Source organism: Adiantum capillus-veneris, chromosome 29 (genome assembly GCF_014529385.1).
Source record: "Adiantum capillus-veneris isolate H3 chromosome 29, ASM1452938v2, whole genome shotgun sequence".
Taxonomy (NCBI): domain Eukaryota; kingdom Viridiplantae; phylum Streptophyta; class Polypodiopsida; order Polypodiales; family Pteridaceae; genus Adiantum; species Adiantum capillus-veneris.
Genome location: NC_140959.1, coordinates 20,913,112 through 20,939,967, shown reverse-complemented (window position 1 = coordinate 20,939,967; position 26,856 = coordinate 20,913,112). Strand labels below are relative to the sequence as shown.

The following is a 26,856-nucleotide window of genomic DNA, read 5'->3' as shown; positions in this document are numbered from 1 at the left end:
GTCGAGTGATCCGACTCTGTTGACAGTTTGGCATGGTTGTTGGTCGAGATTGTGCTTGAGTTCTTTTGCTCAGTTTACAACAGAGACTCTATCAAGACACAGAGAAGGAGAGAGCTTCAGCTCTTACAAGCACACACACACACACACACACAAAGGTGGAGGCAAAAGAATGTACTTCTTCGTCTTCACTAACTCAAGATAAGAGGTCTACAAAACATAAGGGAAGGCGCAACATATAAAGGAAACTAGTACAACGGTCTAATGTAAAGCGCTAGTGAGTGAGTTGAGTAGATAAGTGTGCCATCACTCTGGTAGGTAGATCAACTCAGTATAGTACAGTTGTAGTATCACTGGCAAAGATATGCATATCCACCAAGGCGTGCTAGTGATGATGAATGTCGATGGTAGTCATCCAAGAGTCGTACTTATTGAGCTTGACATCTTACATCGCTATGGCTTCTCTGCTCCAAGGGCCTTCATGAAGATATCTGCAACCTGCTCATCCATTGCCACATACTCAAGGTCAGTGTCACCTTCCAAGGCCCTCTCTCTTATGAAGTGGTAGTGTACCTCAATGTGCTTTTCTTGGCATGAAACACTAGGTTTCATGCCAATTGTATGTTGTTGAGGTTGTCACAATAGATGAAAACTAGACTCTGTCATGTACTCCAATTTCATGAAGTAGCAAACCTAGCCATGCTACCTCACATGCCGCCATTGCAACACCCCTGTACCCTACCTCTGTAATAAAAAGAGAAATCGTATGTTGCTTCTTGTTGCTCCATGTGATAGCAACACTCCCAAGTGAAAACATGAAGTCGTTGGTAGACTTGTGATTGTATGTACTACTAGCCCAATCCACATCTATGTAGCCATAGAGTTTCAAATCCACATCACCCTTATAAGAAAAAGTGCTTAATCCAAAGTAGCACTCACATAGCGCAAAGTGCACCTCACCGCATCCAAGTGTGGTTTCCTGGGAGACTGCATAAACTGACTCACCAATCCGACTATGTAGCTCAAGTTAGGACGTGAGATACTCAAGTCGATCAAGATGCCCACAATCTTCATGTACATGGTAGCATTCTCAAGCACTTGACCTGCATCATTCTCTAACTTCAAATTCTAATCTAAGGGCATTGCAATTGGCTTACAATGAATACCATACTTTTTCAACATGTCTAAAGCATATTTCTTTTGTGATAGCCATACACCCTCTTCTATGCAAATAATTTCAATGCCCAAGAAATAGCGCAAGTCTCCCAAGTCTTTCATCTCAAACTCCTGCATAAATAAAGCTTGTACACCCTCTACTTCAGCCACATTATCACCACCAACAATCAAATCATCCACATAAATGCATATCACCATAATTCTTGCCTCATTATTTCGCACATACAATGAATAACCTACATCAGACATCTCAAACCCCAATGAAATGCAGAATGCTACAATCCTCTCATACCAAGCTCTAGGTGCTTCCTTCAGTCCATACAACACTTTCTTTAACCTACATACAAGGTCACATAGCCTCATATTTTCATAACCTTGTGGCTACTCCATATACACAACTTCCTCCAAGTCTCCATTCAATTCATTCTTTACATCCATTTGCTTCAACACCGATTTTGACGCGGCAGCCACTACAATAACGCATAAATGGTAGCCATCTTGGCTATGGGTCTGAATGTCTCCTCATAATTAATCCCATAAGTATGTCCATAACCTTTGGCTACAAGCCTTGCCTTGTACCTGCTCACACTGCCATCAGCATTATGCTTTATTTTGTATACCCACTTACATCCAATTGCCTTTTTACCTTTTGGTAATGGCACCAATTCCCATGTTCCATTTGCATCAAGTGAAGCCATCTCTTCATACATAGCTTGCTGCCACTTTTCATCTTTAACAGCATCCTCAAAACATGTGGATTCTACCTCCTTTGTAATCTTCGCCATATATGCACAATGACAAGCTACATAGCTATCATAAGTCAATCTTTGCACAGGATTTCTTACTCATTCTGACCTACATTGTCAAGATCAATTTCACGTGCCTTGTTCCCTACTTGCATCCTTCTTGCACCCAGAGTTTTCATAGAGGGTATGCCAAACTCCTCATCCAAACTCTGCTCAGATCCACTATTATCGCCATCATCATGACCAGCACTTAAATTTGGCAACTTAGGGGCATCATCAACTTTTTCCTTCACTTTCTTGATACATTTGAAGAGTTAGCAGGACTCACTCTTTCACGTAACCTACCACTCCATGGATTCTTACAATGACCTACACTAGATGACCTTGCGGCCCACTCAATAGTTGTGACTAAACACCTGTAATTTTTGCAGCCACATTCTCTCTTACATCAGCCCCAAATCATCTTTTACATCAGCATACCAACTTGCCATTGCATCAAAAACAACATCCTGGCTCGCCCTCACTTCACCCGCGATAGGATTGTAACACTCACTACAACACGCCACGCAAAAAGATACCCAGTCCCGACAACTCAAAGCTTGTTGTAAAAGTAAAATGCACTGGAATAAGCATCAAAATAGCTGTTAGTATCGTGTTGTTGGCATATATATCGATATATTAATCGTCAAAATATGCAATGAAATATACATCGAAATACGTGGCTTAATAATCGTTGGTATAGATTTTTTTATTGACGTCTATTATGAGGCTTATAGCAGCATTTGTACTGAGACTTGTACTGATGGCAAAACTTGCAAAAAAAAAAGTGCAAAGAGGGTTGGGAACTGATGTTGGATGTACTATAGCAACAGGCAACGGCCCTCTCTGCCCAAAGGAAGAGTACACAAGCAACCGCACTCCACCTACAGCTTGACGCTAAAGAGCGAGTGTATACAGATTAGCAAAATTGTAAGAAGAACAAAACCACAAAATCAAAAGCTTAATCATGACAAGTTCCCAAAAGCATAATCATAATGTCGACTCCCAAACCATAGGCACAACGGCATGAAGATTTTATAGCCATAATTAAAACATGATTCGAAAACTGCAAAACCATAAACATAACCCACTTGCCATACCATAATCATAACCATAACTTGCTTGTCATACCATAACCATAATAGCCATACATTGCAAAACCATAACCATAACCATAACCTGACTGCCAAATCATAACCTAAACATGATTGCCATACCATCATTGCAAAGCCATAACCATAACTTGATTGCCAAACCATAACCATACTATGATTGCCGTAGCATCATTGCAAAACCATAACTATAACTTGATTGCCGAACCATAACCATAACCTCTGTGCCATACCATAATTGCAAAACCATAACCATAACTTGATTGTCATACCACAATCATAATCGCAAACGGAATACAAAACCATAAACATAAGCGTGAAACTATACATGTATACAATGAATGAGTACAATTGTATCAAGAAGACCACAGCTATACAAAAAGAAACATATATGGAGGATGTCACCCTCATGGTAGTGCCTCCCAGTCGACAGCCTCTCTCTCCTCCTGCAGTTGGGTCAAAGGGGCCACAAGTCCATGCTTGTACCCATACTTCTCCTCTCGGCGTGTCGAAGGACGCTTCACGGCAACTTCCTACAAAATTATGGTTTAATCATGAGATGAATCTTCAAATAATATATAAATTTTTGATCATTTAAAGCATACATATAATACTTACAAACTCATGTCGAAGTGTGTTGTAGCCTCCACTCCCAAGATGTGATGCTCCAGTAGACTCCAAACGTGCTCTGGCTGCATCCCTCTACTGGTGAAATCTCTCAGGATTGTCTTCTATCTCTCGTGCAATCCCCAGCCACTCCTCTGCATCCAACCATGCCCGCTTTGCACTACCATCCTTGTATTTGTCTCTCGCCTTTGACCGACAGTGTAACATTGTGACCCTTGCCACGCCCAAAATCCAGTTATTTGAGATTCAATCGTACCCCTCTGCTGACCTGTACTCTCTATGAATGGTATCAATGATGTAACTCTTTCTATCTTGATTATCCCAAATCTCCTTCATAGAGTGGCCAAACTGAACTGTACAAAGCTGTTGAATCCTTTGTCGCATGGTCTTTTCGACACTATCCGCCACACCAGCCCCATCTCTGCTCTTATACACCTTGCTAGGATCATGCTCGTGTGATCTCCAAGGTGTACGTGGTGTACCAATCGGTGAACTATCTGAAGAGAGTGGTGGATTCTCTCTTCGTGGTGTGGACGCATTGGTAGAACCTCTATCACAACAACAACCACCTCCAGAACGACGCCTACGTCGTCTCAAAGATGAACCACACATCGGTGTAGGGGGTACACTCGACTGAGATATGTGGCCGGTCGGTGTAGGGGGCACACTAGTCCTAGGCGTAGTAGGGGCGGTTGTAGTAGGTCTAGAGGAACCAGCCGCCCAAAGGTTCTCTGCGTAACTAATCTGCTCTCGTGTGAACTGTCTCAAAAAGGAGCCCATCTGCTTGGGTGATAGGAAAACTAAAACTAGGAGAGTATGTATCGTTGTCATCGGCTATGGCTACAGATACACAAATAACACAGATAAAATACATTAGTTTACAAAAGAAACACTTAAGGAATGCAAATAACAAAAAAACGAAGTTGCAACACAACTCAATGAATCTATCCAGTATTGTAGACTAAGAAAAAGAGTTTTACAAAAGAGTTGCTAGCAAAAGTCAGTAGTCAATCTCTCATCTTCTATGAGAGCTGATGCACCAAAGATGTCTATTTCAATCTGTACTTCTGCATCTTCTTCATCAAACTCCACTTCTTCGTCGCTCTCCACATCAACTTCAGTATTTGAAAGCTCATTTCTAGGTTCAAGCATCTGCTCACCACTAACCTCCAGGTCAAAATCCAAACTTACATCATTCGTCGGCCGTGCACTTTGTTCATGAAGCTCTTTAACCTCAACTTCCAATCCTTCACACACTTGCTTGCTCTGTGGAGCAACTTGAACAACATAGATCTAGCACGGTTTAGACAGATCTTTTTCATCATTTTCTCTCCATAGTGGATCTAGTGTGAATACAACTTGTTCACAATGTTGTGGAAGTACGAATGTATCCCACACATCTGTCCACACCCATCTATAGTTCACTTGAATCAATCCACTCTTATCTTTGCGCACAGTTGCATTAGGGCCGTTGGTAATAACTTTGAACCACTTGACATCAAAAAGATAAAAATATCAAACTTTCTAAAGCTAATCTTCAAGATGTCTTGGATGTAGCCAAAGTATTCAAGCTGGCTAGTCTCTGTGTTCTCATCCATGGCACTACTACTTTCTTGGATGAAGCTTGTCATAAAACCGTTGTCAAAGGTGACCCTTTGTTCATTTATTTGTTGCACTCTAAAGTGTCTCCCATGCGACCACAAAGCTCCATATTTGTGATACTACAGGCACAAAATGGAAACAAACTTAAAATTATTAAAGTAATGTGATCATGTGAAGCTTGAAAAGGAAGTTGTGAAAATTTACATGCCAATCACAACTCCTTGACATCTCCTCTTCCTCTTCAGTAATCAACACTCCATTCCTCTTTGCCTCTGAGATTGTCGCATCTAACCACCACCCAATTGGAAAGTCCGGCAATTTTTGAAGATGATCTCGAAAAGAAAGGTTTCTAGTGGCACGGTTGCACTTGAATTGCAATCGATCTGTCAAGCGTTGTTGCTTTTCTCCTTCGTACCTCTCTGGCCACTTTTGCATGATGTCTGAGTTGAGAAGGAAAAATCTCATAACCTTTTCTCGCATTGTGATATCCATCTTCCTAATGATGCCTTGTCCCTATAACTCATCCCCTGCCACCTTGACGTTGACCTCAGTAGTCCACATTCGGGGCATCTTTGGATCAATTGAGCCCAAAAATTCATTGATGAGGACAAGAGACTCTTGTACAAGCCATCCTTCGGCCATGCTAACCTCGGGGTGAGCCCTTTGATAAACGAACCCCTTTAAAGTCTTCATGAATCTCTCCAAGAAGAACATCCACCTGCTATGGACTACCCTAGCAATTGCAACTTCATCGACCACATGCACAAGTACATGCATTTGGATAGTAAAAATGTTTGCTGGAAAGTACTTCTCCACCATACACACTACTTCAATAGCATTTAAGAGTCCTGCATCAATGTTGTCTTTTGTTATCTCTTTTGAACTGGTCCAGCGTACCAACTCACTAATTTTATAGATCGTTAGTCTAATGTCATCTGTCAAACAATCCTTTATGGAAATTGGTAAGATAAACTGTAAAAGTTTGTGCCAATCGTGGGACTTAAGACCACTAAGATTTTCATCTCTCGTAAAAGTCATTTTTTAACATCGCATGCATCCAGTGGGAGTCTTGAATGAATATATAGTCTTCTTCACTTGTTTCTCTTATACATGGCTCAAACCCCATGGATCTTTTGGTATAGCAAACTTTCCATTGGGTTTAAGTTGAGGCTGCATCTCTGGCATTCGGCCCACAGGCTGTAGGTCAACTCTTTGGGCCTTGCTCTCCCTTTTTCCAGTGATGATTTTCCATATGATCTCCCCCACATTCTTGAAGATGTGCATTGGGTCAAGCAGACGATTAATCAGCAGGTCACTCCAGTACGAGAGTTCATGAAAAATAGAAAGTCTTTTCATTCTAGGTGGCATGAAATCTCCCCTCTCTAGCCACATGTTTTTCCAATCGCTCGCTTTCAATGGATGCATGTCATGTTTGTGTATCTTTGGTCCACGTAGCTCATGTCCTTCAGGCAAAAATCTACCATGCTCCTCGTAAATTGTCTTACTCAAATGATTAGAGCGGCGGAAGCCAAGTCGAGGACCACATTTTGGACATGCATGATTGCCCGAGTAACTCAAGCCTTAAAAATCATAAAATTAAAATATAAAAGTGTTGGCATAGCTAGGAATAACATGTATGTGAGGGTTTCAAAGGTACTTACCTGAACACTCACCGAAGCCTGGCCAATTGTGCATGGTCCACATGAGAATGACTTGCACAAGTATATTTCATCGTCCGATTGGTTGGACATATCAACCACATCGATCCCTGTCCACAAGATTTGGAGCTCTTCTATAAGTGGTGCTAGATAGACGTCCATGTTCTTTGCTTTGTACTTTCCTGTGACGATCAATGACAACAATAGATGGCCCTTCTTGATAGCTAGCCATGGTGGAAGATTATAATTAATCAAGCAAATAGGCCACGTGCTCCATGATGAACTCCATAATCCAAATGGTTTTACTCCGTCCATTGCAAGACCAAAGCGGATACATTGAAGCTCATCCTTAAGTGTAGGCCAACTTTCCTCTATGTGCTTCCATGTACAAGAGCCATCAGGTACCCATATCACATCATCTGTCAATCTAGTATTTGAGTGCCATGTCATCAAAGCGGCTAGACTTGCACCTAAACATGCTCTTTATTCTTGAATTGATAGAAAAGTGTCGAAGGACCTTTGCAGGGATAAATTTTCCTTGTGTGTCCTCTCTGTACCTATTTGATCCACAATTGGGACATTGTTCCAAATTTTCATACTCATGGTGAAAGAGTATACAATCATTAGGACATGCATGTATTTTGTGATAATCCAAGTCCAAGTTAGTAAGAAGCTTGTTAGTGGCTGGACGGGTAGGGGGCATGTGATTGCCTTCTAGCAAGATTTGCTCGTTGAGCAACCTGTCATTACATCAACAAGTGGACACAACAATCATATTATTGAACTGCAATTTTTACTTTGGCATACTTATGATATAATGTATTTACCTGAAAAGCTCTGTGATGGAGACGTCAGACCACCCGTATACTGCAAATTAAGCATTGCCAAAGCGGTACGGAGAACTCAGATTCTTGCACCATTGTAAAGCGGCATACGTGCAAGAGTTTGCATCATCTTGCCCTCTTTATCATTGCTATCATGCCGTTGATATGGACAGGATGATTGAGGTTGGTTCACAGTATTGCCTTGATTGCTGTCGTCTTCTATGTTTTCAATGACGGGATCCATGTCAAAGAAAACATCTCACATCTGCTCCATCTCTACTTTTTGAAATGTGGAATCACATATTGGTTGGGTGGACTCAGTCGATGGATGCTCGTTTGAAAATCATCTTCTCTGGGATGAATTTGGAGCAATATCTACTTGCAGAGGTTGATCTACTGCCTCCGGACCATGAGATCAATAACGCAAGTCTTGTAGTTTCTCTATGGAAAAGAGACCATTATTGCTTTTTTGTTGGTCGTAGATTTTCCATTTTCAAAAGATATGATGCTTGCAATGCGCACAAGGACACGCCATCCTCTTGTCCATACTTTATCTACCAATGATGTAACAAATAAGTAAATCACTCTTGTTATAAGTACACACCACTAACTACATGACAATACATGAAAACCTCACATTCTCTAGCCATGCCCAATCCCCGCACACCTCGGTCTAGAGATGCACGGAGATCAGGACCAGAAGGTAATAATCTCGTCTTTATTGGTCAATGACTATATATTAGGTTTTTGAAGTCTGTGTGCGCTACTGAAGTCCAATTGCGTTATTTTACTTTGTTTGTCGAAGTTCGTTTGCATTTTTGAAGTACACAAGTCATTTCTGGAGACTTTTGCGTTTCTGAAGTCCGTTTTGCGGTTTTTCTACTATTTGCCGCTAGCTCTAAAAACCTCACATTCTCTAGCCATGCTATATCCCCGCACACCTCGATCTAGAGGTGCATGGAGATCAGGACCACACGGTAATAGTCTCGTCTTTATTGGTCAATGATTATATATTAGGGTTTTTAAAGTTTGTATGCCTTGTTCAATTGCATTATTTTACTTTTCTTGTTGAAGTCCGTTTGTGTTTTTGAAGTACACGTCATTTTTGAAGACTTTTGCGATTTTAAAGTCTGTTTGTGATTAATCTATTTTTTGCCGCTAGCTCTAACAACCTCACATTCTCTAGCCATGTCCGATCCCCGCACACCTTGGTCTAGAGGTGCACGAAGATCAGGACCACATGGTAATAATCTCATCTTTATTGGTCAATGACTATATATTAAGATTTTTGAAGTTTGTGTGTGCTATTGAAGTCTTATTGTGTTATTTTACTTTGTTTGTCAAAGTCCAATTGCGTTTTTTTGAAGCAAACGAGTCACTTCTTAAGACTGTTGCTTTTCTGTAGTCCATTTGTGGTTTTTCTACCATTTGCTGCTAGCTCTAACAACCTCACATTCTCTAGCCATGATCGATCTCCGCACACCTCGGTTTAGAGGTGCACGGAAATCAGGACCACCGGGTAATAATCTTGTCTTTATTGATCAATGCCTATATATTAGGGTTTGACATAAGTCTGTTTTTGAAATCTTTTTGCGTTTTTGTAGTCTATGTGCGCTATTGAAGTCCAATGGCATTAGTTTACTTCATTTGTCGAAGTTCTTTTGCGGCTAACACTGAGCAGCTAGCCCTAAGCGTGTAGCCTTCAACGCCCTAAATACAGGGTAGTTCTTTCTGAGCGGTAAGCGACTAAATATCTAAGAAGTTACCTATAAGCGACAAGCCCTAATAAATCATTTGAATATCGATTAAATCTACACGACTAGCCCTAAGTCACCAAGTGACTAAATAACAAAATAAGCCGAGGCGCGTGTAAGACTAAGCGGGCTCAAGTAAACGATTCAATACGTAAGCAGCTACATGCTCTAATTAGGCAGCTAACCTTCATCGATCTGACTGCGGATCAGTCCTAAGAGATGAAACCACTTATTACTTAAACAGTTATGTTAAAGGACTAAACCTAATTAAGCGAATAGCCTACGATAAGTCACAATTACAAAAATAAAAAAATATTTTTAAAATTTTTAAATTTATTTACACAAAGACAACAAAACTAATTATTAAATAAAATAAATTAAAATAAATCTTTCTTTTAATGATAAAATGTAGTTATCTTTCTTAGCTAGTGAAGATTTTTAATTAATATTACTTATAAAATAACACTTTATTTTGTATGCAACAAAAAAGAATGTTAGACCACTCACATGCGCCCTATTTGAGCAAGAAAGAGTTGGAAAAATGTCCTCAAACCTGCAAAATCATGCACTACATCCAATGAATTCTTGTTACATGCTTAACATGAGGAAAGAATGCTTTTTTCTGCTTTACAAATTGACAATCTTGACAAACTTTCGGCATCTCAGCACCTTTCAAGGTTGGCAAACTTGTAACCATCTCTTTAGTTTGCATCATCTTCAACCTCTGCAAATTTATGTGACCAATACGTTTGTGTCAAATCTCTATATCTAGAACAACACCTGCACCTCATGCGAACACGCCTCGAGCATATTTACATCCAAAGTAAAACATTTTGTCCACTTACTTTCCTTGTGCAACCAACCTTCCATTCTTCTTATGCTCTCGACAAAGAGACCATCGGAGTTAAACCTGACCTACAAACCTTGCTCAACCATTTGCCCAACAAATACCAAATTCTTTGTGATGTTGGGTACATGTAGTACATCATGTAGATACTTTACTTGCCATTTTTCATAGACAATGGCACATTTCTTGTATGTATAATGGGGTGTGCAGTATCATCCCAAGTCTCTACATAACTAGGACTTTGTAAAGTCTGCATTTCCTTGAGCACCATTCATGGTGAATGGTCATGTGATTCGATGCACCAAAATCCACATACCAAATATTATCACTGGATTTTCTATATTTGCAGGCATAGTATTTAGCATGTGTTGCACCACAAATGGCCTCTCAAGATCATCTACATTCCTGCTATTGGTTGCATAATTGTTTTGTTGCCTCCTGTTTGGACAGTCACGTTTCAAAGTGCCCGTGTCTTCCACAACCTTAACATTCTACATTTTCGTTTTAACCTACATTATTGCATTGCGTATTTCCACGACCTCTAGGAATCCCCCTGCCTCAAAAGTTTCCTTGACTACTTGTGTTCTGACCTTGATTGTTATTCTATTGTTGTGCTTAGTGATTGCTTCTCCCTCGGCCTCGTCCATGACCTGTACCACGTCCTCTTCCTCTTCCTCTATTGTTGAAAAGGACCTATTTAGAATTGTTTCCACCTTGCATAGAGGAGTCTTCCTCAAGTTCCTTCTCTTCCACGATTAGTAAGGACAAAGATAAATGTTCTCTTCTCAAAGATAAATGCTGGTTTTGAATCTTTTTTATTGTGGACCAAAACCTTACAGACATACTTCTACTTTATCATCATCATCAATTGTAACACCAATCAATGCAGTGACTCATATATGTTCTTTATCTTCATCAAATAGTCATTGATGGATAGGTTTTTCTTCTGCACAGTATTCAGCTCAGTCTTCAAGTGCCCAATCATAGTGTCCTGCACACTCACAAAAAGGCAATACATAACCTTCCGAGCTCCCTAGTTCCAATCTTTAAACGTGTTTATTTGCGCAGCACTCGCACGTGGTGGTGCTATCTCATGGTCTACATCAATGTAGTCTTAATGAGCTTTGCATATAAAAAAAATTCTCATTTTGAGCTTCCAATCATGGAAGTCCTTATTATCCAACTTTTCACTGACAATCTGGTTAAGCCCATCATTATTAGACAACATGTTTCCAACCCTTCATCAAGTCTCTGAGCAGCCTACTAAAAATAGTCAGTTATCACCTGTAACCACAATTTGTGTACATAAGCTTGTTTCACTGTGTTAAATAGCATATGTGCACACTGCAGCCAAATCGAATCTTTCTGCACCACTAATATGCAGATCTGAAAAATCTCGAGCCTTAGAGTTTCTGCATGCAAACGCACTCTAACTTCAAAATGGATGTCAAAATGAGTCCGAAATGGACCACACAATACAGTCTAAAGGATTGTAGTATAAAATTTTAGAACCCTAAAACGCACAATCTCCAAAAGGAATCACCTTAATCGGAGATTGTGACGATGGTTCTCGGGGATACCGAGGCCGCTTCTTAGGCTACTCCTGCTGGCTGCTCCAAGCTCCTCAGACCCAACCAAGCTCTGATACCATGTCAAGACATAGAGAAGGAGAGAGCTTGAGCCCTTGCAAGCACGCATACACACACACACACACACACACACAAAGATGGAGGCAAAATATTGTACTTCTTCTAAAGTAAAACATAGAAAGGGAACTAGTACAAAGGTCTAATGTAAACCGCCAGTGAGTGAGGTGAGTAGATAAGTGTGCCATTACTCCGATAGGTAGACCAACTCAGTGTAGTACAGTTGTAGTATCACTAGCAAAGATATGTGTATCCAACAAGGTACACCAGTGATGATGTTGGTGGTAGTCATTTAGGAGTCGTACATGTTGAGCTTGACATCTCAACAGACTCTGCTAGATTTCTCCTAGGATTTCTCACCAGATTTTGGTTTCTTGGCATCCATTTAGCAGACATGTGTGATAGTTCAAAGTCGACAGAATGACTCGTGAGAGACGGCGGTCTTGTAGTTGTCGATACATGCAATGTTGTCATTGTAGTCACACGGGACACATTAGGCGCCGTTGTTTTAAATGGATGAGACAACAATGGAGATGTACACAAGATGTAGAGAATGTTTTAACACATGCTAGAGCGGTGGTTTCATATGCCATATCTTCTAGAGGTGACACACCTTCCCATTGGTTGCTAGATGAGGATGCAGTTTTCCACATCACACCGCATCTTAAGTGGTTCAATAGTTTATCTATTGGGAGCTTTGATTCTGTGCACTTGGCCGATCGTTCATCGTTTGACATTGCAGGTGAAGGAGATGTTTTCTTATCATTGCCCAGTGGTGTATCCTATACGCTACAACATGTGCGCTATGTTCCTCAACTGAGATGATTGATCTCAGTGAGCAGTTAGCGGATTGTGGGTGTCAGACAATGCTTAGAAAGAAGTCTTCTAGATGCATTGCATATTACTAGTGATTGCCAGGAGAGCCGGTAGTGTCTTGGTTTACCCTATGGTTCGAGATGGCGTGGTCTTGATTTTGTTGCTGGCATTAATTGAGCAAGAGACGAGACTTGTTCCTTCACAGGTGAGCTCCACTTGCTCAGGAGACAGAGCACTTAGATATGCAAGATGTGTCGATAGACTTTGTACAGACAAAGGTAGAGTGGCAATGTTGTAATAGTCAAACACAGGAGGTATTGTTAGAGTCTGTGTAGGTAAAGGTAGAGCAGGTATGCTCCCTAGAGACACAGGCAGAGACGACGAACATGGAGTTCTTTGATATTCTCATGCTAGAGGCTGATGTGTTGATGTCACGACACACAGTTCCACTTATGGGTGAGAGGGACATAGCCATCCCAGTGTCGGGGAGTTGACACATCCATACGTGATGAGTAGTTCTGATGATGCAGTTCATGCAAATAACGCAGAGGAGGCTAGGATAGCCAGGTTTGTGCAAATTTTGTGAGCGTTTTGGGCATCTCATGTACGACCTACTAGTGTCGAAGCCTGACCTAGCAGCTGCACTGGGAGCATTTGCAGCAAGGATTGTCAGTCGTACAGGTACTGACACTAGCGTGATGCATTGTGGAGTTTTGCAAATCATACAGAGTGGTTTGTGGGATTCACATGCAAGCTCTAGCATGGATATGCATACTCGACTATTGTTGTAGTAGATATGGCTATGTAGATCGACTAAGCAAGCCAATGGGCATAGGTTAAGAAAGTCTCTTATTGTACATACGAGTAGTTTAGCTAGTAGCACCCGCTTATTAGCACATTCGCCTTTAAGTGGGAGATTGTTGGGATTAAATGCACTGTGCTTTTCCCCAAGGTCAGACATCTAGTGTTCGGCCGGTCACTGACCTTTTTCTTGTGCATATACAGAGAATAAGGGGCAGCTTATTTTGAGACTTTCTCCACCAACACAACACCTTTCACTGTCTCCTTCTCCCCTTCCCGCATGCACACATTGCATCGCACGGACACATTTCGTGAATTGCACTCTTCATGGCTTAGACACCTTATGGCTAATTTGGGTGTTTGACAAGGCACTGCCAATATCATCTACACTGACAATCAAAGCACATTGGCAGTTGCAAGGAACCCAGTTTGTCATGCTCGCAAACACCAAGGTGGATTATCACTATATCAAGGAGAGACTCTCAGCGGGAGAGAGTAGCTTGGCTTATGCCAACACAGGACAGCCTTGTAGATCTATTCACAAAGAAATTGCCTCGTGAGAAGTTCAAAGCTTTTTGCAAATCTTTGGGCTTGCTTCCCTTTGTGGATTGATCATGTCCTCAAGGCATGGCACTTCCCTACCCACTATGTGTCAGTTCGTGTTCACCCCATCACTCCCACGAGTAATTTGTTACCATATATATGGTAGTGATGTGTGTGAACACACTTAGGACTGTCGGGGCACTTTTTCCCTCACTAAGAGGTTTTTTCTTTCATGCATTGTATATACTTTCATCACGCTAGGGCTAACTTATGTTTCTATTTGCACACCAAGCAATACACTCTCTGTTGCATACCTTGAGCTTCTTCATCTTCTCCAAGTTGTTTGTGCATCCCTTCACCCCTAATTCCAACATTTTTTGTGCTTATCAATAGTAGCTTTGTGCTTTTATTGTGCAACACTTATAAATTGTTTTGCTTTAGCAAAAGCAACACAAAGGTCACAACTATATTCATCATTTGCGAATGTCTCACCATGCACTTTTAAAGTTTGAGGGACTTTTGATCTTCTTTTTATCAATTCAAAAGGTGTCTTCTCTATAAAGGTATGGGTAGTATTATTTTACACATATTCTACAAGAGGCAAATAGTTTTCCATTGGTTCCATTGATCTACTTCTGTTAGTTAGAATTTTAATAGAGCAACCACAATGGAATTCAAAATTTCATTTTGACTATCTATTTGAGTATGATAGGCCAATGAGAAAATGAGCTATGTGCTCAAGTTCCTGACTAATCCCCTCCATGCACTGCGGATCATTCTGGGATCTTATTTGACACAATAGATGTAGACAAACCATGATACTTTAAGATTAGAGATCACAAGGGTTGCCATATGATGTGTTGTGAGTCTTTTTGAGAGATATGAAGTGAGCTTGCTTATTAAACCTATCAACTATCCTCCAAATTATTGTATTTCCATGAATTGACTTTGCAATCCCAAAGATAAAATCCATGGCTATACTCTCATAGAGAATCAATAATAGGGAGTGGTTGTAGCAACTGGCTTGCTTCCCTACGTCAAACTTCATCTTTTGGCATGTAAGCCATTGAGCTAGTACTCGATATCTTTCTTGATTGTGGGATGATAGAAGCATGTTTCATTGTGGCCTGAATGCCACGATACCTTTCAAAGTTGATGATGCAGAAGCATAGAGGCCAAGGGGAGAATGTGTGTGTGTGTGTGTGTGTGTGTGTGTGTGTGTGTGTGTGTGTGTGTGTGTGTGTGTGTGTGTGTGTGTGTGTGTGTGTGTGAGAGAGAGAGAGAGAGAGAGTTTTAAGCCAACGAACCTTGGCAAAAATGAATAATTGATACTTGTACAATGGGGTCAATGGGTTGCATATATACCCACCTAAGTAAATTGCCCTACCTAAACTTTGACAAATAAGTAAAATAATTACCTAAAAACCAAAATAAATAATGGGATCACATTGGGAAGTTCACTTGAGATGCCATAACTTTAACACGCCCTCTTCATCTCATAGTGGTCATAAATGGTGAGACCAAGTCGATGAGAAAGCTACCATGGATACCCCTAGCAACAGCTTCCATGATCGATACACCTCGGATTTGCTACCCTCAACTTTGTTCCTTAGAAGAATGCCATCTTTATCATCATTTGCCTTTTAGAAAATTGAACTATAGACCACACTATATCCAAGAATCCACATTCGTGAATTGTGAACACGTCACGTCCAAAATACTTAGAGAGAATGAACCGTGGAACACATCCTATCCATAATCCGACCAACAACATTGGATTGGAGCACTCATCCATAGTGTTTTAGATACGTCTGATTGGTTCCCTGCCATATGCATGTGCCTTCTTGAACCCCAACCCACGGGTTCAAACACCGATAACTTGAACTCCAACAGAAGGGTCCAAGTTATTTTTAGGGAGCACTGCTTGCCCCCCTCTGCCACTCACAAGCCTCTCTCTGGCTAATGCTTGTGACGGCAACACTCTCCACTTGACTAGAAGGCGGGAGTGTTTGCCAGTGTGGTCTCCATCACACCAACAGATTCCTTACTTTCCTTCCTTGAGTCACTATCATTGCTTTCCTCATTATGCTTGCCTTTGTCTTTGTCCTTTGTAGAGCCTCTGTATTTGCCTTTGGATCTTCGATCTCTAGACAAATGACCATGCTTTCCACAGTTGTAACAACGGCGCTTAGTCTTCTCTCTGGAATGCAAATACAACAAGTGCTTCCACACCTTTGTCAAAAATCTGAATTTTGTCTTAATAGAGCTTCCTCCTCAATGAGAAAAGAGTTGAGATCATGAAATTCCAACTTTTCCTTCATGATTTGTAGCCGAAGTGTCCTAGAACCGTTTCATACGTCTCACGCAATTTTGTGAGGACCAACGCAGCTAACTGAGTACTGGTCAGTGTGCCTTCGTAAGAAATGATTGCATGAAACTTTTGGGTGGAAACTTGATGCCAAATAATAATCCAAGAAAGGTGTCTGCTTGCATCATAGAATCCTGATCGAACATTCCAACGAGCTTGAAGCACGTATCCTTGGCAGTCTTCAACATCTGAATAAATGGGAAACTTTCCTTTGTAAAATAATCCACAATGGCTGGCATTGCCTTCGCATTACTCGCATCCCAATCAACACACAATTTTTTATACTCGTCATCTTGAAGGTGGGTGTACCTGTTGTTGGGATCCCTCATAGGACGGGGCTCAGAGCCGTCGACTATGTCCCATAAGCCTTTCCGCGTGAATCAGAGCGTATAATCAAGTTCCAATGGTGTAGTTATCACCGTTCAAATTGTCGTTGGTGCTCGAGAAAGGAAGGGGGAGGGGGGGGGGGGGGGGGGGGGGGGGGGCCATGTTGCAATTGCAAGATCTTGAATTAATACTTTCTTGCACTCCAAAAGCCGCACAACCACCGTTCACTAAAGAACTCCTTTTTATGCCCCTCTCATGAGCCACTGCTTCCAAGCCGCTCCTCAAAGCACTTCAAAAGGGGCCACAAGATTTTGCACCAAGTCGTCTCATAAAAACTTGTGTTCAAACCTTCGAGACCTTATCGATGGCGAAGGGGCTGCCCACCTTTGTGCTCACAATCTTTCAAAACTCTAGATGACTAAGGGGGGTGGGGAGAGGTTCCCTTGTGGTTACTGCCAGGGTCCGTCACTATCAAGAGGGAGGGGGGGAGATCGCCGTCGTCGCCAAGGGCCGTCAGATGCAGCGTTTTAAAACGCTGGCGGGGGGGATTATCCGATGCCGCCAAGGGCATGCGCGTGTCAAAATGTAGTCATTGGGAGTGGGAGAGGGGGTACAGTGTCACCAGGGCTTCAAAACACACAAAAAAAAACGTAAAGCACCGGGCACAGGGTGTTGTTGACGACATCGCTGTTTGCAACGTTTTAAAACGCTCGTAGCGCACAAACGAGCACGATCGGGGGAGCGGGTGGGGGCGGGGGGGGGGGGGGGCGGTAGAAGTGCCAAGGCTATTTGTCATAAAATTCCTAGATCAAGGTTATTAATAACTACAAAAACTCACAGCACGAAATGTGCTAAGAATCATGTGTAAAAAGAAAGAGGTCTTAGTATCAAAGCCTCAAGCACTCATTGAGAGAAGTTACCTCATACAGATTTAAGCAGATACCTTCTCAAAGTCATCATCTTATTTTCTATGAGGAATGTCATCATCAAGAACTTCAAGCATTATAAGCTCGCCAAAATCTCTATGTATGTATACTGGGAAGCAGTATCATAGTGAACCCAACCAAAATTACTCTCAGCATGTTGCGCATGGAAATTAAAGGTAAAAAGGACTCTTTATTCATGCTTGAAATTCTTTCTACAAGTGTGTCTAGCCTTGTGCTTTTTCACAAAACATTCCACCGTAGAGAAGCTTTTGCGTTCATGTCTTTGATACTACAAATCACCTCAACCAGTGAGTCCTTAGGCAACCTACAATCCACCACATCAAATCAAAATTAAACAGGTAATCAACTAAAACATACTTTTGTTATGCTCTATTAGTCATCCTCTTCTTTTTTTCCCTATAATTAAAAGATGACCACAAGGTGACAAGGTAGGACCAGGCCATACGGACTGATCCGTACAGTACGGCACGTCTGTACTGATTAGTACAGTACAAAATGTCGTACAAAATGTCTGTACTGATCCATACAATACACGGACTAATCGTTTTGTACGATAAGTTTTTATAAAAAAATGGCAAGTGTGGGCTACCTGAAGCAATGTTATGTTCACAGTTCTGACTTTTTATTATGTAATATGTGCACTTTCATTGTTCAATTGTCAGCAGGTACTTTCTTTGTTCCATGCTTGAAGATTTTTCATTGTTCTTTTGTCAAAAGATATAAATGTTTAATGTATGTTTTACACGATCGTCACCTAGTACTTGGTTAGTGAATCTCTAGTTGATAATATGTAGAGTAATGTGTCCCCAAGTAGTTTGTATGATATACATTTCTAGATCTCTAATGAGGGATGGAAAAAAAATTTAAAATGTTTTCATTTACTTGTTTTTTACAAAGGTACATATTTTATGTACATAAAAACTTTATCCATACGGAACGATCTGCAATACGTACATATACCTTATGTACCTAACGTACATTACATATGGTACCACCTTGCAAGGTGAGAAAACATAAAAGAACTAGAAGAAGAGGAAGGTAAGGGGGCTTATAGTGGGAGTATAGCTTTTCCTCCTCTAAAGTAGTTCAAAAGCCTACAAATTACTTCAATCACTTCATGGTTTGTGGTGGAAACACTAATAGAAATAGTTTGCAACAAAGATAAGGTATTGATACCAAGGTAACCATGAAAAGAGGAAGATAAAACTTTTAAGGCTTGTCAGAAAGGGACTTTGTCACTGATTGAGGGGGTATCATGTTGCCTAGAATGATACACTGAGCCAAGCAAGAACCATCTTCCAAATGGCAACACAATCTGCACTCTTAGCAGAGGTGAGTACCCCCAAACAGACCAAATGTTCAACCTACTCCAAAAAAAAAGCTTGCTTTCTCGTGGATGAATGTGTCACACACTGTAGATAATGACATCACACTTCCTCGCAATTTAAGTTCAGTGGCAGGAACATCACCTGTGGTGAGTGTGTGCATAAGTGAGCCACAATGTAAGAAAAAAATTTATGTCAACACATGATGAACCTTCTGTCCCACCAAAATAACACCTTGGAAGCTCCAAGAAGCATTAAGATCTTATGCTGAGTGTTTTACATTAAACCAGAGAAAGAGTGGGTGTGCATGTGTGTGTGTGCACGCGCGCACACAATCATGTGGAGCAAACCAAAAAAGTTAGCATCAAGGCATGATAAAATGAGTTCACACATGAAGGGTCGTTTCTTAGAAAGCCAAAAATGGTGTGAGCATTTAAACACACAAGTATAGAGACATGCAGACACCAACAAAGATTACAAAAAACGTAACCTCTAATGTGTCAGAAACACTTACACCATCCCACGATACAAAATAGTTGGAACTCAAAATACTTTGAAGGGATAGGGATATGCAGGCTTCACTATAAGACATCCACCTCGGGAATTATAAGCACAAACTACTCGCAGCTACCTCAACTTCGAACAAATAACACTTCACTCCTTGTCAAGGGGAGTTGGCCTAGCAGTACTTTATGCACGCCCGCTATGGTTCAATCCCTACAATATGGGGGTGTGCGTATGCTGCCGCAATCTCATGAAACTACAGAACGCAAAGCATTAACTTGCTGTAAAACAAACACTTGTCACTTCATTTGCTTGAACCACTGTATTGTAAGAAACAATATGATCCAGTTCTTTTCAAAGACGAGGCCTAAAAGTTTTTACCAAGGTGAGACCCATCTGACATTTCACATACTAGATCAATCAAAACAAACTGTCCAAGAAAATAAATGAACAGACCAATGTCTTATCAATGCTTTGACTACATAATGGATCAATTAGCTAGCTGTGCAAAAAGCGTCACGTACATAACATGAAAGTGCAGATGCTTTGGCAGAAGATAGCTCACAAAAAAGTTACCTCTGTCACGATAGTTGTAAGCATACTATCATCCATGGTAAAACTAAATAACTCACACTAGTTTCAGATAGACCAAATACCAAAGGTGAAATTCACAATGGCCTTCCATTAAGGAGATCAAAATGTGCGAAAATACAGGTCAATTATAACCTGACCTCATTAAAAACACAAACAAGCATATTGCAAACGAATTGATTTTTGTCGGATATTACAGAAGGGTGAGGGAAAAACAAAAAAGATATGTATTAGTTATACGATGCCTCTTTCAAAAACACAAGGTAATGAGCAAAAAACAAATAGACTGCAGAAAGAGAAACAAAAATAAAAGTTGGGCACACAAAAAACCATTATTAAAACATCAGACAACCTTTAGCATATGGGTACTAAGACCTTTCAGAAGGCTAAAAAAAACTACCCATTCTCCCCACGCACTAAAAATGATCATCCCACCTTTGAAATTTAAAGCCTTTTGTTAAACTCGTGCACCGGCTCTACTGCACCTCAACTAGTAATACTTTGCACTGGTAGAATTAGGAGCTGAAAATTAGGGGGTACAAGGACAACAGATCAGCCGTATCCAATGTCATTCATGACTTCCATCTGCTCAACCAGTGATATTCAACACTACAACATTACTTGCAATATATGTGATTTAACAGTCTTGGCTAGAAGAGACACCTTTCAGAAGGCATGTACTCAGGAGTCAGCATCACTCTGTGCTGCAATGATGCTCTTCTAGTTAAAACAAGAAGGGGCAGCGTAAAATACTAAAAGAAGTTGGACAGCTGACATGACACTACCTCATTGATATGAAAGACTGTCAGCAGCCCTGAATTTGACAAAAGGGAAGGGACTGGAAAAGAAAATCATCTGCTTAATCTAGAATAATGAGCATCTCTCCTCGGGTAAATACCAGTAGGAGACCAGTGAAATGATACAAGTGGTTTTCTCAGTTATCAAGATCAAACAAGCCCATTGCCTCAAAGGATCTTTCAACTAAATCTTTTTTCAGCATCTGTACCTGATAATCAGATGCAGAGGGCTCCAGATATGGAAACAAGATGCTGTATTGCTGCCATAATGCACCACAAAGATCGCAAGCTCCAGCCCACAAATTCTTTGTTCAATGATGAGAGTCTGCAGCACCAAAATGGGAAAAGATAAAACTGTATGGCTCACTATGAGCACATACATACATCACTTGAAAAACACACACGATAAATTGATTTACAGAATTGTTAGCTCCACCATTGTAATTCCTAGTCATCATCCTTATCAATACCTAAAAGCAATCCGCATAAACAGCATAGTCCTATGACCCTGGGGCCTAAGACCATTTTTTCCATTCAATTCAGTAGAAACCGGGCATGCAAATTCTCAATTACAAAAAAACATACGGTTTTGGCAAATCTCAAACAGTAAATAATATGCAACCACCCTTCGTCACAATGGACAGACCAGCTGAATGAATCCACATACGCACAAACCATTAAACAGTTACAATTACAGCCTTGGGCACTACCTAAAGTTCGACAAAGGACAAGCTCGCTGCATGTGTAGCTTCTTTAAATTCCAGTCCCATCAACTCCAATAGAGGAAACAGTATCTCACTCATCTGTCCCATTACTCCAACCTGCATATGACCGGACATGGGAACGAAAAAACTTTTGTGATCTGAATGAGGCATGGATCTCTCTTAAACAAAGATAGCAATAGAGATCTTAAAAGCTCTTGAGAGCAGAAGATCATGTAGCTAGAAAAAGCAGACTCCCTTTCAATGGCCTCCACTGTTGCTGACAGATGCAGATCTCGAGCGTCGATTTCTCTTTTTTGAACTCTTCCTGTGTCCAAAACCATCCTCGCGATCATTCTTCCGACCATCTGCTGAATTAGAAGATGACCTGCGGCTTCGATGCTTGTGCCTCCTCTTTCTCTTCTCTTTGGTTTCGTTATCATCCTCTCTTCTATGCTTCCTTTCATGATGCCTCCTTTCTTTGACATCACCTCGGCCTCTTCCATCAACATCTGAAACCTGCACCAAAATATAATACAACTAAATAAGTGAGCCCAAATAACAAAGGAAAAGGTACCAAGTTCAGCTATCACACGTACATACATTGGCACTAAGTCTTACCTTGACCAATTCAGTGGAGTCGTCAAAAGGAACATCAGGCTGCTTTGCTTCCAACTCAAAAGATGCCTTAGAAGGCAGTACAACTTCCAACCTTTCATCAGGCCCTTCAAGCTCTGCATGACTGATCTCTGGTGTTTTCTCTCGTCTTGGACTAGACTCTTTTGGAAATGCTAAAATCTGGGGGCCATCATCGTAAGCTTTCTCCACTTTCCTAGTGATTGGAGATGTTGGTTCTTTCCTTCTAACAGAGGTCTTCTCTGTGTATTCTCTCTCCCGCCTGTCATGTCCCTCCTTTACATAGGCTTTTGCGTGGGATGAGCGAACTTTCTCAGGAACTTCCTCAATTTTTTGCTTCGGTGAATGCCTATGGCTATGGTTCTTGTCGTCCGTTCTCAGCCGCAGAGAAGGGCTACCGCTACGTTTTTTGTCCTCTGTCCTCTGCCTTGGTGAATGGCTACGATTCTTGTCCTCTGCTCTCTGTCTTGGTGAATGGCTATGGCTGTGAATCTTATCCTCAGCCTTTTGCCTTGGTGAACGACTGCGGCTACGATTCTTATCCTCGGTCTTTCGCCTTGGTGAACGGCTACGACTACGGCTACAATTCTTATCCTCAGTCCTTTGCCTTGGCGAACAGCTATGACTGTGATTCTTATCCTCAGTTCTTGGCCTTGGCGAACGGCTGCGGTTTCCTTTGCTCTTAGGTGACCTTGAGCTAGCCTTTCTCTTACTTCGGCTTGGGCTCCTCCTGTGGGAGCTCCTATGGTCATAGTCTCGCTCACGATCTCGATAATGGCCAGTCCGTGCGCGATAGTAATCCTCTGCACTTCTGTAAAACCAAGCCCGACCTCTTTCATCACTTCCATATCGGTTACGATCTCTAGAGCGAGACCTTGATCTTCGGCTTCTACGATACCGAATAGGAGATCTTGACAACGACCTGGACCGGTGGCGAGGTCGATATCGAATAGGAGATGGAGACCTTGATCGCTTTGAACGTGCAGCAGTGCTGCAAACAGGCAAGAGCTCATAAAACTTAAAGCACTCAAAACAGGAACGTAGACAACAAATATAAAATCACATACCTTTTGGCTGGAGCCTCCTTCACCTCTTCTTCAATCTCTGTGATATTCAGACTCCTACTTATCTCAGCTGCTCTTGCTGCGGCAGTTTCTGAAGCAGTCTTGGCCGTAGCAGCTTGTAATGCGGCCTGCTGAGAAGCAACAGCCTGCTGCATCAAGAGTGCCTGCTGAAACTGGAATTGCTGAATAGCAACAGCTTGTTGCATCATGACCGGTAGCCCATTTGCTGCATTTGCCGACTTTTTCGAGGGTAAAGATTTCGCCATTTCGACATTGAGGGGCCGACCTCCTACCCCCATATTGTTGAGGGCTAGCGCAGCCTTGGCCTCTTCAGGATTAGCGTACTCAACATAAGCCAGCTGTTTGGAATCATCTATCTTGCAGTCAGTCACTGTTCCACAGAAGCTGAACAATTTTTTAAGCTGATCAACATTCAGCATTGAGCTCAGGTTGCTAACTTGCAGAGTTTTAGAGAGAAGTTCCTTTTGTTTTTCTTCATCTTCCTTGCTATCTTTTGAAACTGGGCCTTAAAAAAACCAGCATCAGTACTGCATCCAAAAACTCAATAAGGGACACAACCCACACGCATCGTTCCACTTAATAATGTCCAGTCAGTAACACAAACTCAAATGCAGCCTAGTTAAAGGGTTCCAATTCACATCAGGCAAAACATCCTTAAGCTCCCATATTATCCACTCTGCTCTCTTTTTCTCACCCATTCACTAATGAAAATCACATCAAGAGGGCTTGAAAAGCAAGACAACTATAAGAACGGTGAGACAGACAAATGGTAAAATTGAAAGAGACAGACATACACACACACACACACACACAGAGAGAGAGAGAGAGAGAGAGAGCGAGAGAGAGGCTTTATCAAAATAAAGGAACAACCACCAATTGAGACTTCTGAAAGACATTGTCTCATCCAAACAGTGGAAAACTACTGCTAAAATAACTTGAATGAGGTAAGATTTCTATACAAGACAAATTCCAACAAGTTTAGCAAGCCTTGAACCAAGACACTCACAACAGGAGAAGTAAATGTGATCACAACAGTAATGAACAATGCCAACTAATAGAAAAAAACTTTGGTAGAAAAGCTTGCTGGACATTTCACAAACCCCATAAGCATGACAAATAACAAGTTTTGCACCATTAGTTTTCAGTGTTCTATAATGGTTTGAATGCAACACAAAAAAGTAAAGAATATATTACCAGATGCCGCTTCGCGAGCTTGTTGAGCCTCATATGCTCGGGCAGCCATGATGGCCTGTGCTGCTGCCATTGCCGCAGCTGATGGGGCCAGCGGCACCTGCATATTGGGCACTGCCAAGAACAGAAAAATGTGGACTCATTACTTGTAACTTTGCATTTGATTTTATACTTCATAAAAATAAACAAATTCCATACATTTCTTTCAACGCCATGCAAGCAAATACATCTAGACACACGCATACACAGCTCGCACATAAACCTCTAGGAACCTTCTGATGGAAGCTAGATTGTGAGAAAGACACGTACCTCCCGCTGAGTACATGCCAGGAAGGCTACCAGTAAGGTAAGGGTTTTGGGTAACTCCATTGCCAAAAGGGGCAGGGAGGAGCGAAGCAGGTGAAGTCAAAGGGATTGCAGCAGTTCCACCACTAAAGAAAACTGGGAAAGGGCTGTTGAGGATGGGCATGCCATTGCACTCAACAGAAACAACATAGTTGCCACGCTTAGCAACTGCATACGTGACAGTGTAAGTGCCATCACCATGATCCTTCACCACTGCTTCCTGCTCAACCTCACCCCCACTAACCCCGGTTAGTTTCACCTTGATCTGAGCACCTCCATCAGGAATCCTCCTTCCATAACAATCCTTCGTGACAATAACAAAAGATGCAGCAGCCCCAGCTGCACCCCCTGTAACCCCGGTACCCGCTGCTGTGCATTTTCCAGGATCTACAGGCCCAATCGGTTTATTGGCCAAGATCTGGGCTTCATCTTCTTCACTGTCAGAGTCTTCTGCATCGCCACCTTGCTCGGCCTGCGCGTCGGGAGCCCCAACATTCACATCTTTAAATGTAGAGTTGAATGCCTCCCACGCTGCCGCAGACTTCTCCTGCTCTTCCTTGAGCTTCGCCTCCTCGGCCTGCTTAACCCATACGGGGCGTGCGGTGTTGCTCGCCATTGCACAGATCGCCTGCCTGCCTTGGCTATGGCGCTTTATCGACAAGACTCACAGGTAGCGCAAGACGGGCAACAAATTATGGAGGGGGAGCACTCAAACCTACAATCAGTTTTCCATTCGGGGATTTGTTGGTTTATTTTCTTCTTATTAAGCCACGAAATTTTTGCCCCTCTCATGACCACTACTATAGGCACAATGGCCAACAAGCGCAAACGCGGTCCGCTTGCGCTCGTCGATCAACCGATGGAACACGAGCACTACAATGGTCTATATGCACAAGCTTGTTTAGTCCGTGCTTGTCGACCAATCGATGGTACATAAAGCCACTCATCAACACAAGTTGGTTCATAGTGAGGCATGTCTCACGCGTGATCTTGTCCCTTCATCACACCTTATCCATGCATTCGTTGTTGACAAGCCTTCAACAACCACTAATCTTGCTTCACCCCATCCTCTAGAGCTTAAAAGGCCAATTATGAAGTCATCCCACATTACAAACCTCGCAATGGAGATCTATCACCACATACAATAATAGTTGCAAGCAAATAGCAGATTAGGACAGAATTAGCCATGATCAATACTTAAATGAAATGTCAATGAGAGGCGAAGAGAAAGAGAGAAAGGGTTAATGTCCCTCTTTCAAATATAAAGGCTTGGATCCCTTCCCTCTCCCTAAAAAACTTGTCAGCGTCCACAATGTCAATCTGTGTAAAGAAACTTCAAATTAGTTAAAAAGAAACAAATCTTAATTGGTTTAAACATTTTGCTTGCAAAATGTTTATCTCCCCTTAGGGTTTTCATCATCTTCAAAAAGATCCTCTTTCTAGCGGTCAATGGAAAATCTCGGCTTTTGCTATTTGCTTTCTCTTGGAACTTCTTTGTCCATGTGCTCTTATCTTCAATATATTTTTTGTATTTGATAGAACTCTTCCTTTGTGGGAAGCCCTTCTTCTTCATACCTTTGGACAACATCTAGTACATGCTTTCCAATATCATACTGATCAATGAACTTATTACATTCTATATCAAGGATTGATAATGACATGGTATGTTGTAGTCCACAAAGCCTTTATCATGCTCCACCCATTCTACCAAAATAGTTGTAGTCTTTTCTTAGATTAGAGAGAGTGTGTATATCATGAAGCAACACATCCTCCTTGGTGTTTATATTGTAAATGGACATGGTTGTTGTGCATAGCAAGGGATAAAGCTCTTCCTCTGGGATATGAATGGAC

At 41.6% G+C, this 26,856-nt stretch overlaps 1 protein-coding gene across 3 annotated transcripts; it reads right to left on the bottom strand.

Annotated features, from left to right (window-relative positions):
• Nucleotides 1-21,021: 21,021 nt before the first annotated feature.
• On the bottom strand, nucleotides 21,022-25,734 carry LOC147418868 (RNA recognition motif (RRM)-containing protein). Of its 3 annotated transcripts, none has more exons than XM_086505352.1 (6): nucleotides 24,970-25,734; nucleotides 24,664-24,774; nucleotides 23,452-23,974; nucleotides 22,370-23,375; nucleotides 21,758-22,267; nucleotides 21,022-21,372 (listed from the first exon to the last, which is right to left on the bottom strand). In XM_086505352.1, exons 1-5 carry the CDS (start codon nucleotides 25,619-25,621, stop codon nucleotides 22,010-22,012), a joined length of 2,550 nt encoding a protein of 849 aa, XP_086361478.1. In that variant the 5' UTR covers nucleotides 25,622-25,734; the 3' UTR covers nucleotides 21,022-21,372; nucleotides 21,758-22,009. The 3 variants fall into 3 exon arrangements, with proteins under 3 accessions (XP_086361478.1, XP_086361480.1, XP_086361479.1); XM_086505354.1 differs by having other exon boundaries at nucleotides 23,452-23,968; XM_086505353.1 differs by lacking the exon at nucleotides 21,022-21,372 and having other exon boundaries at nucleotides 21,536-22,267.
• Between the last annotated feature and the right edge of the window lie 1,122 nt (nucleotides 25,735-26,856).

Coding starts and splice junctions, on each gene's coding strand:
- LOC147418868 (XM_086505352.1), bottom strand. CDS start 25,621: ATGGCGAGCAACACCGCACGCCCCGTATGGGTTAAGCAGGCCGAGGAG. Junction 23,975..24,663: donor AGCTCGCGAAGCGGCATCTG/GTAATATATTCT, acceptor GGTTTTTTTAAG/GCCCAGTTTCAAAAGATAGC. Junction 22,268..22,369: donor ACTCCACTGAATTGGTCAAG/GTAAGACTTAGT, acceptor ATTTTGGTGCAG/GTTTCAGATGTTGATGGAAG.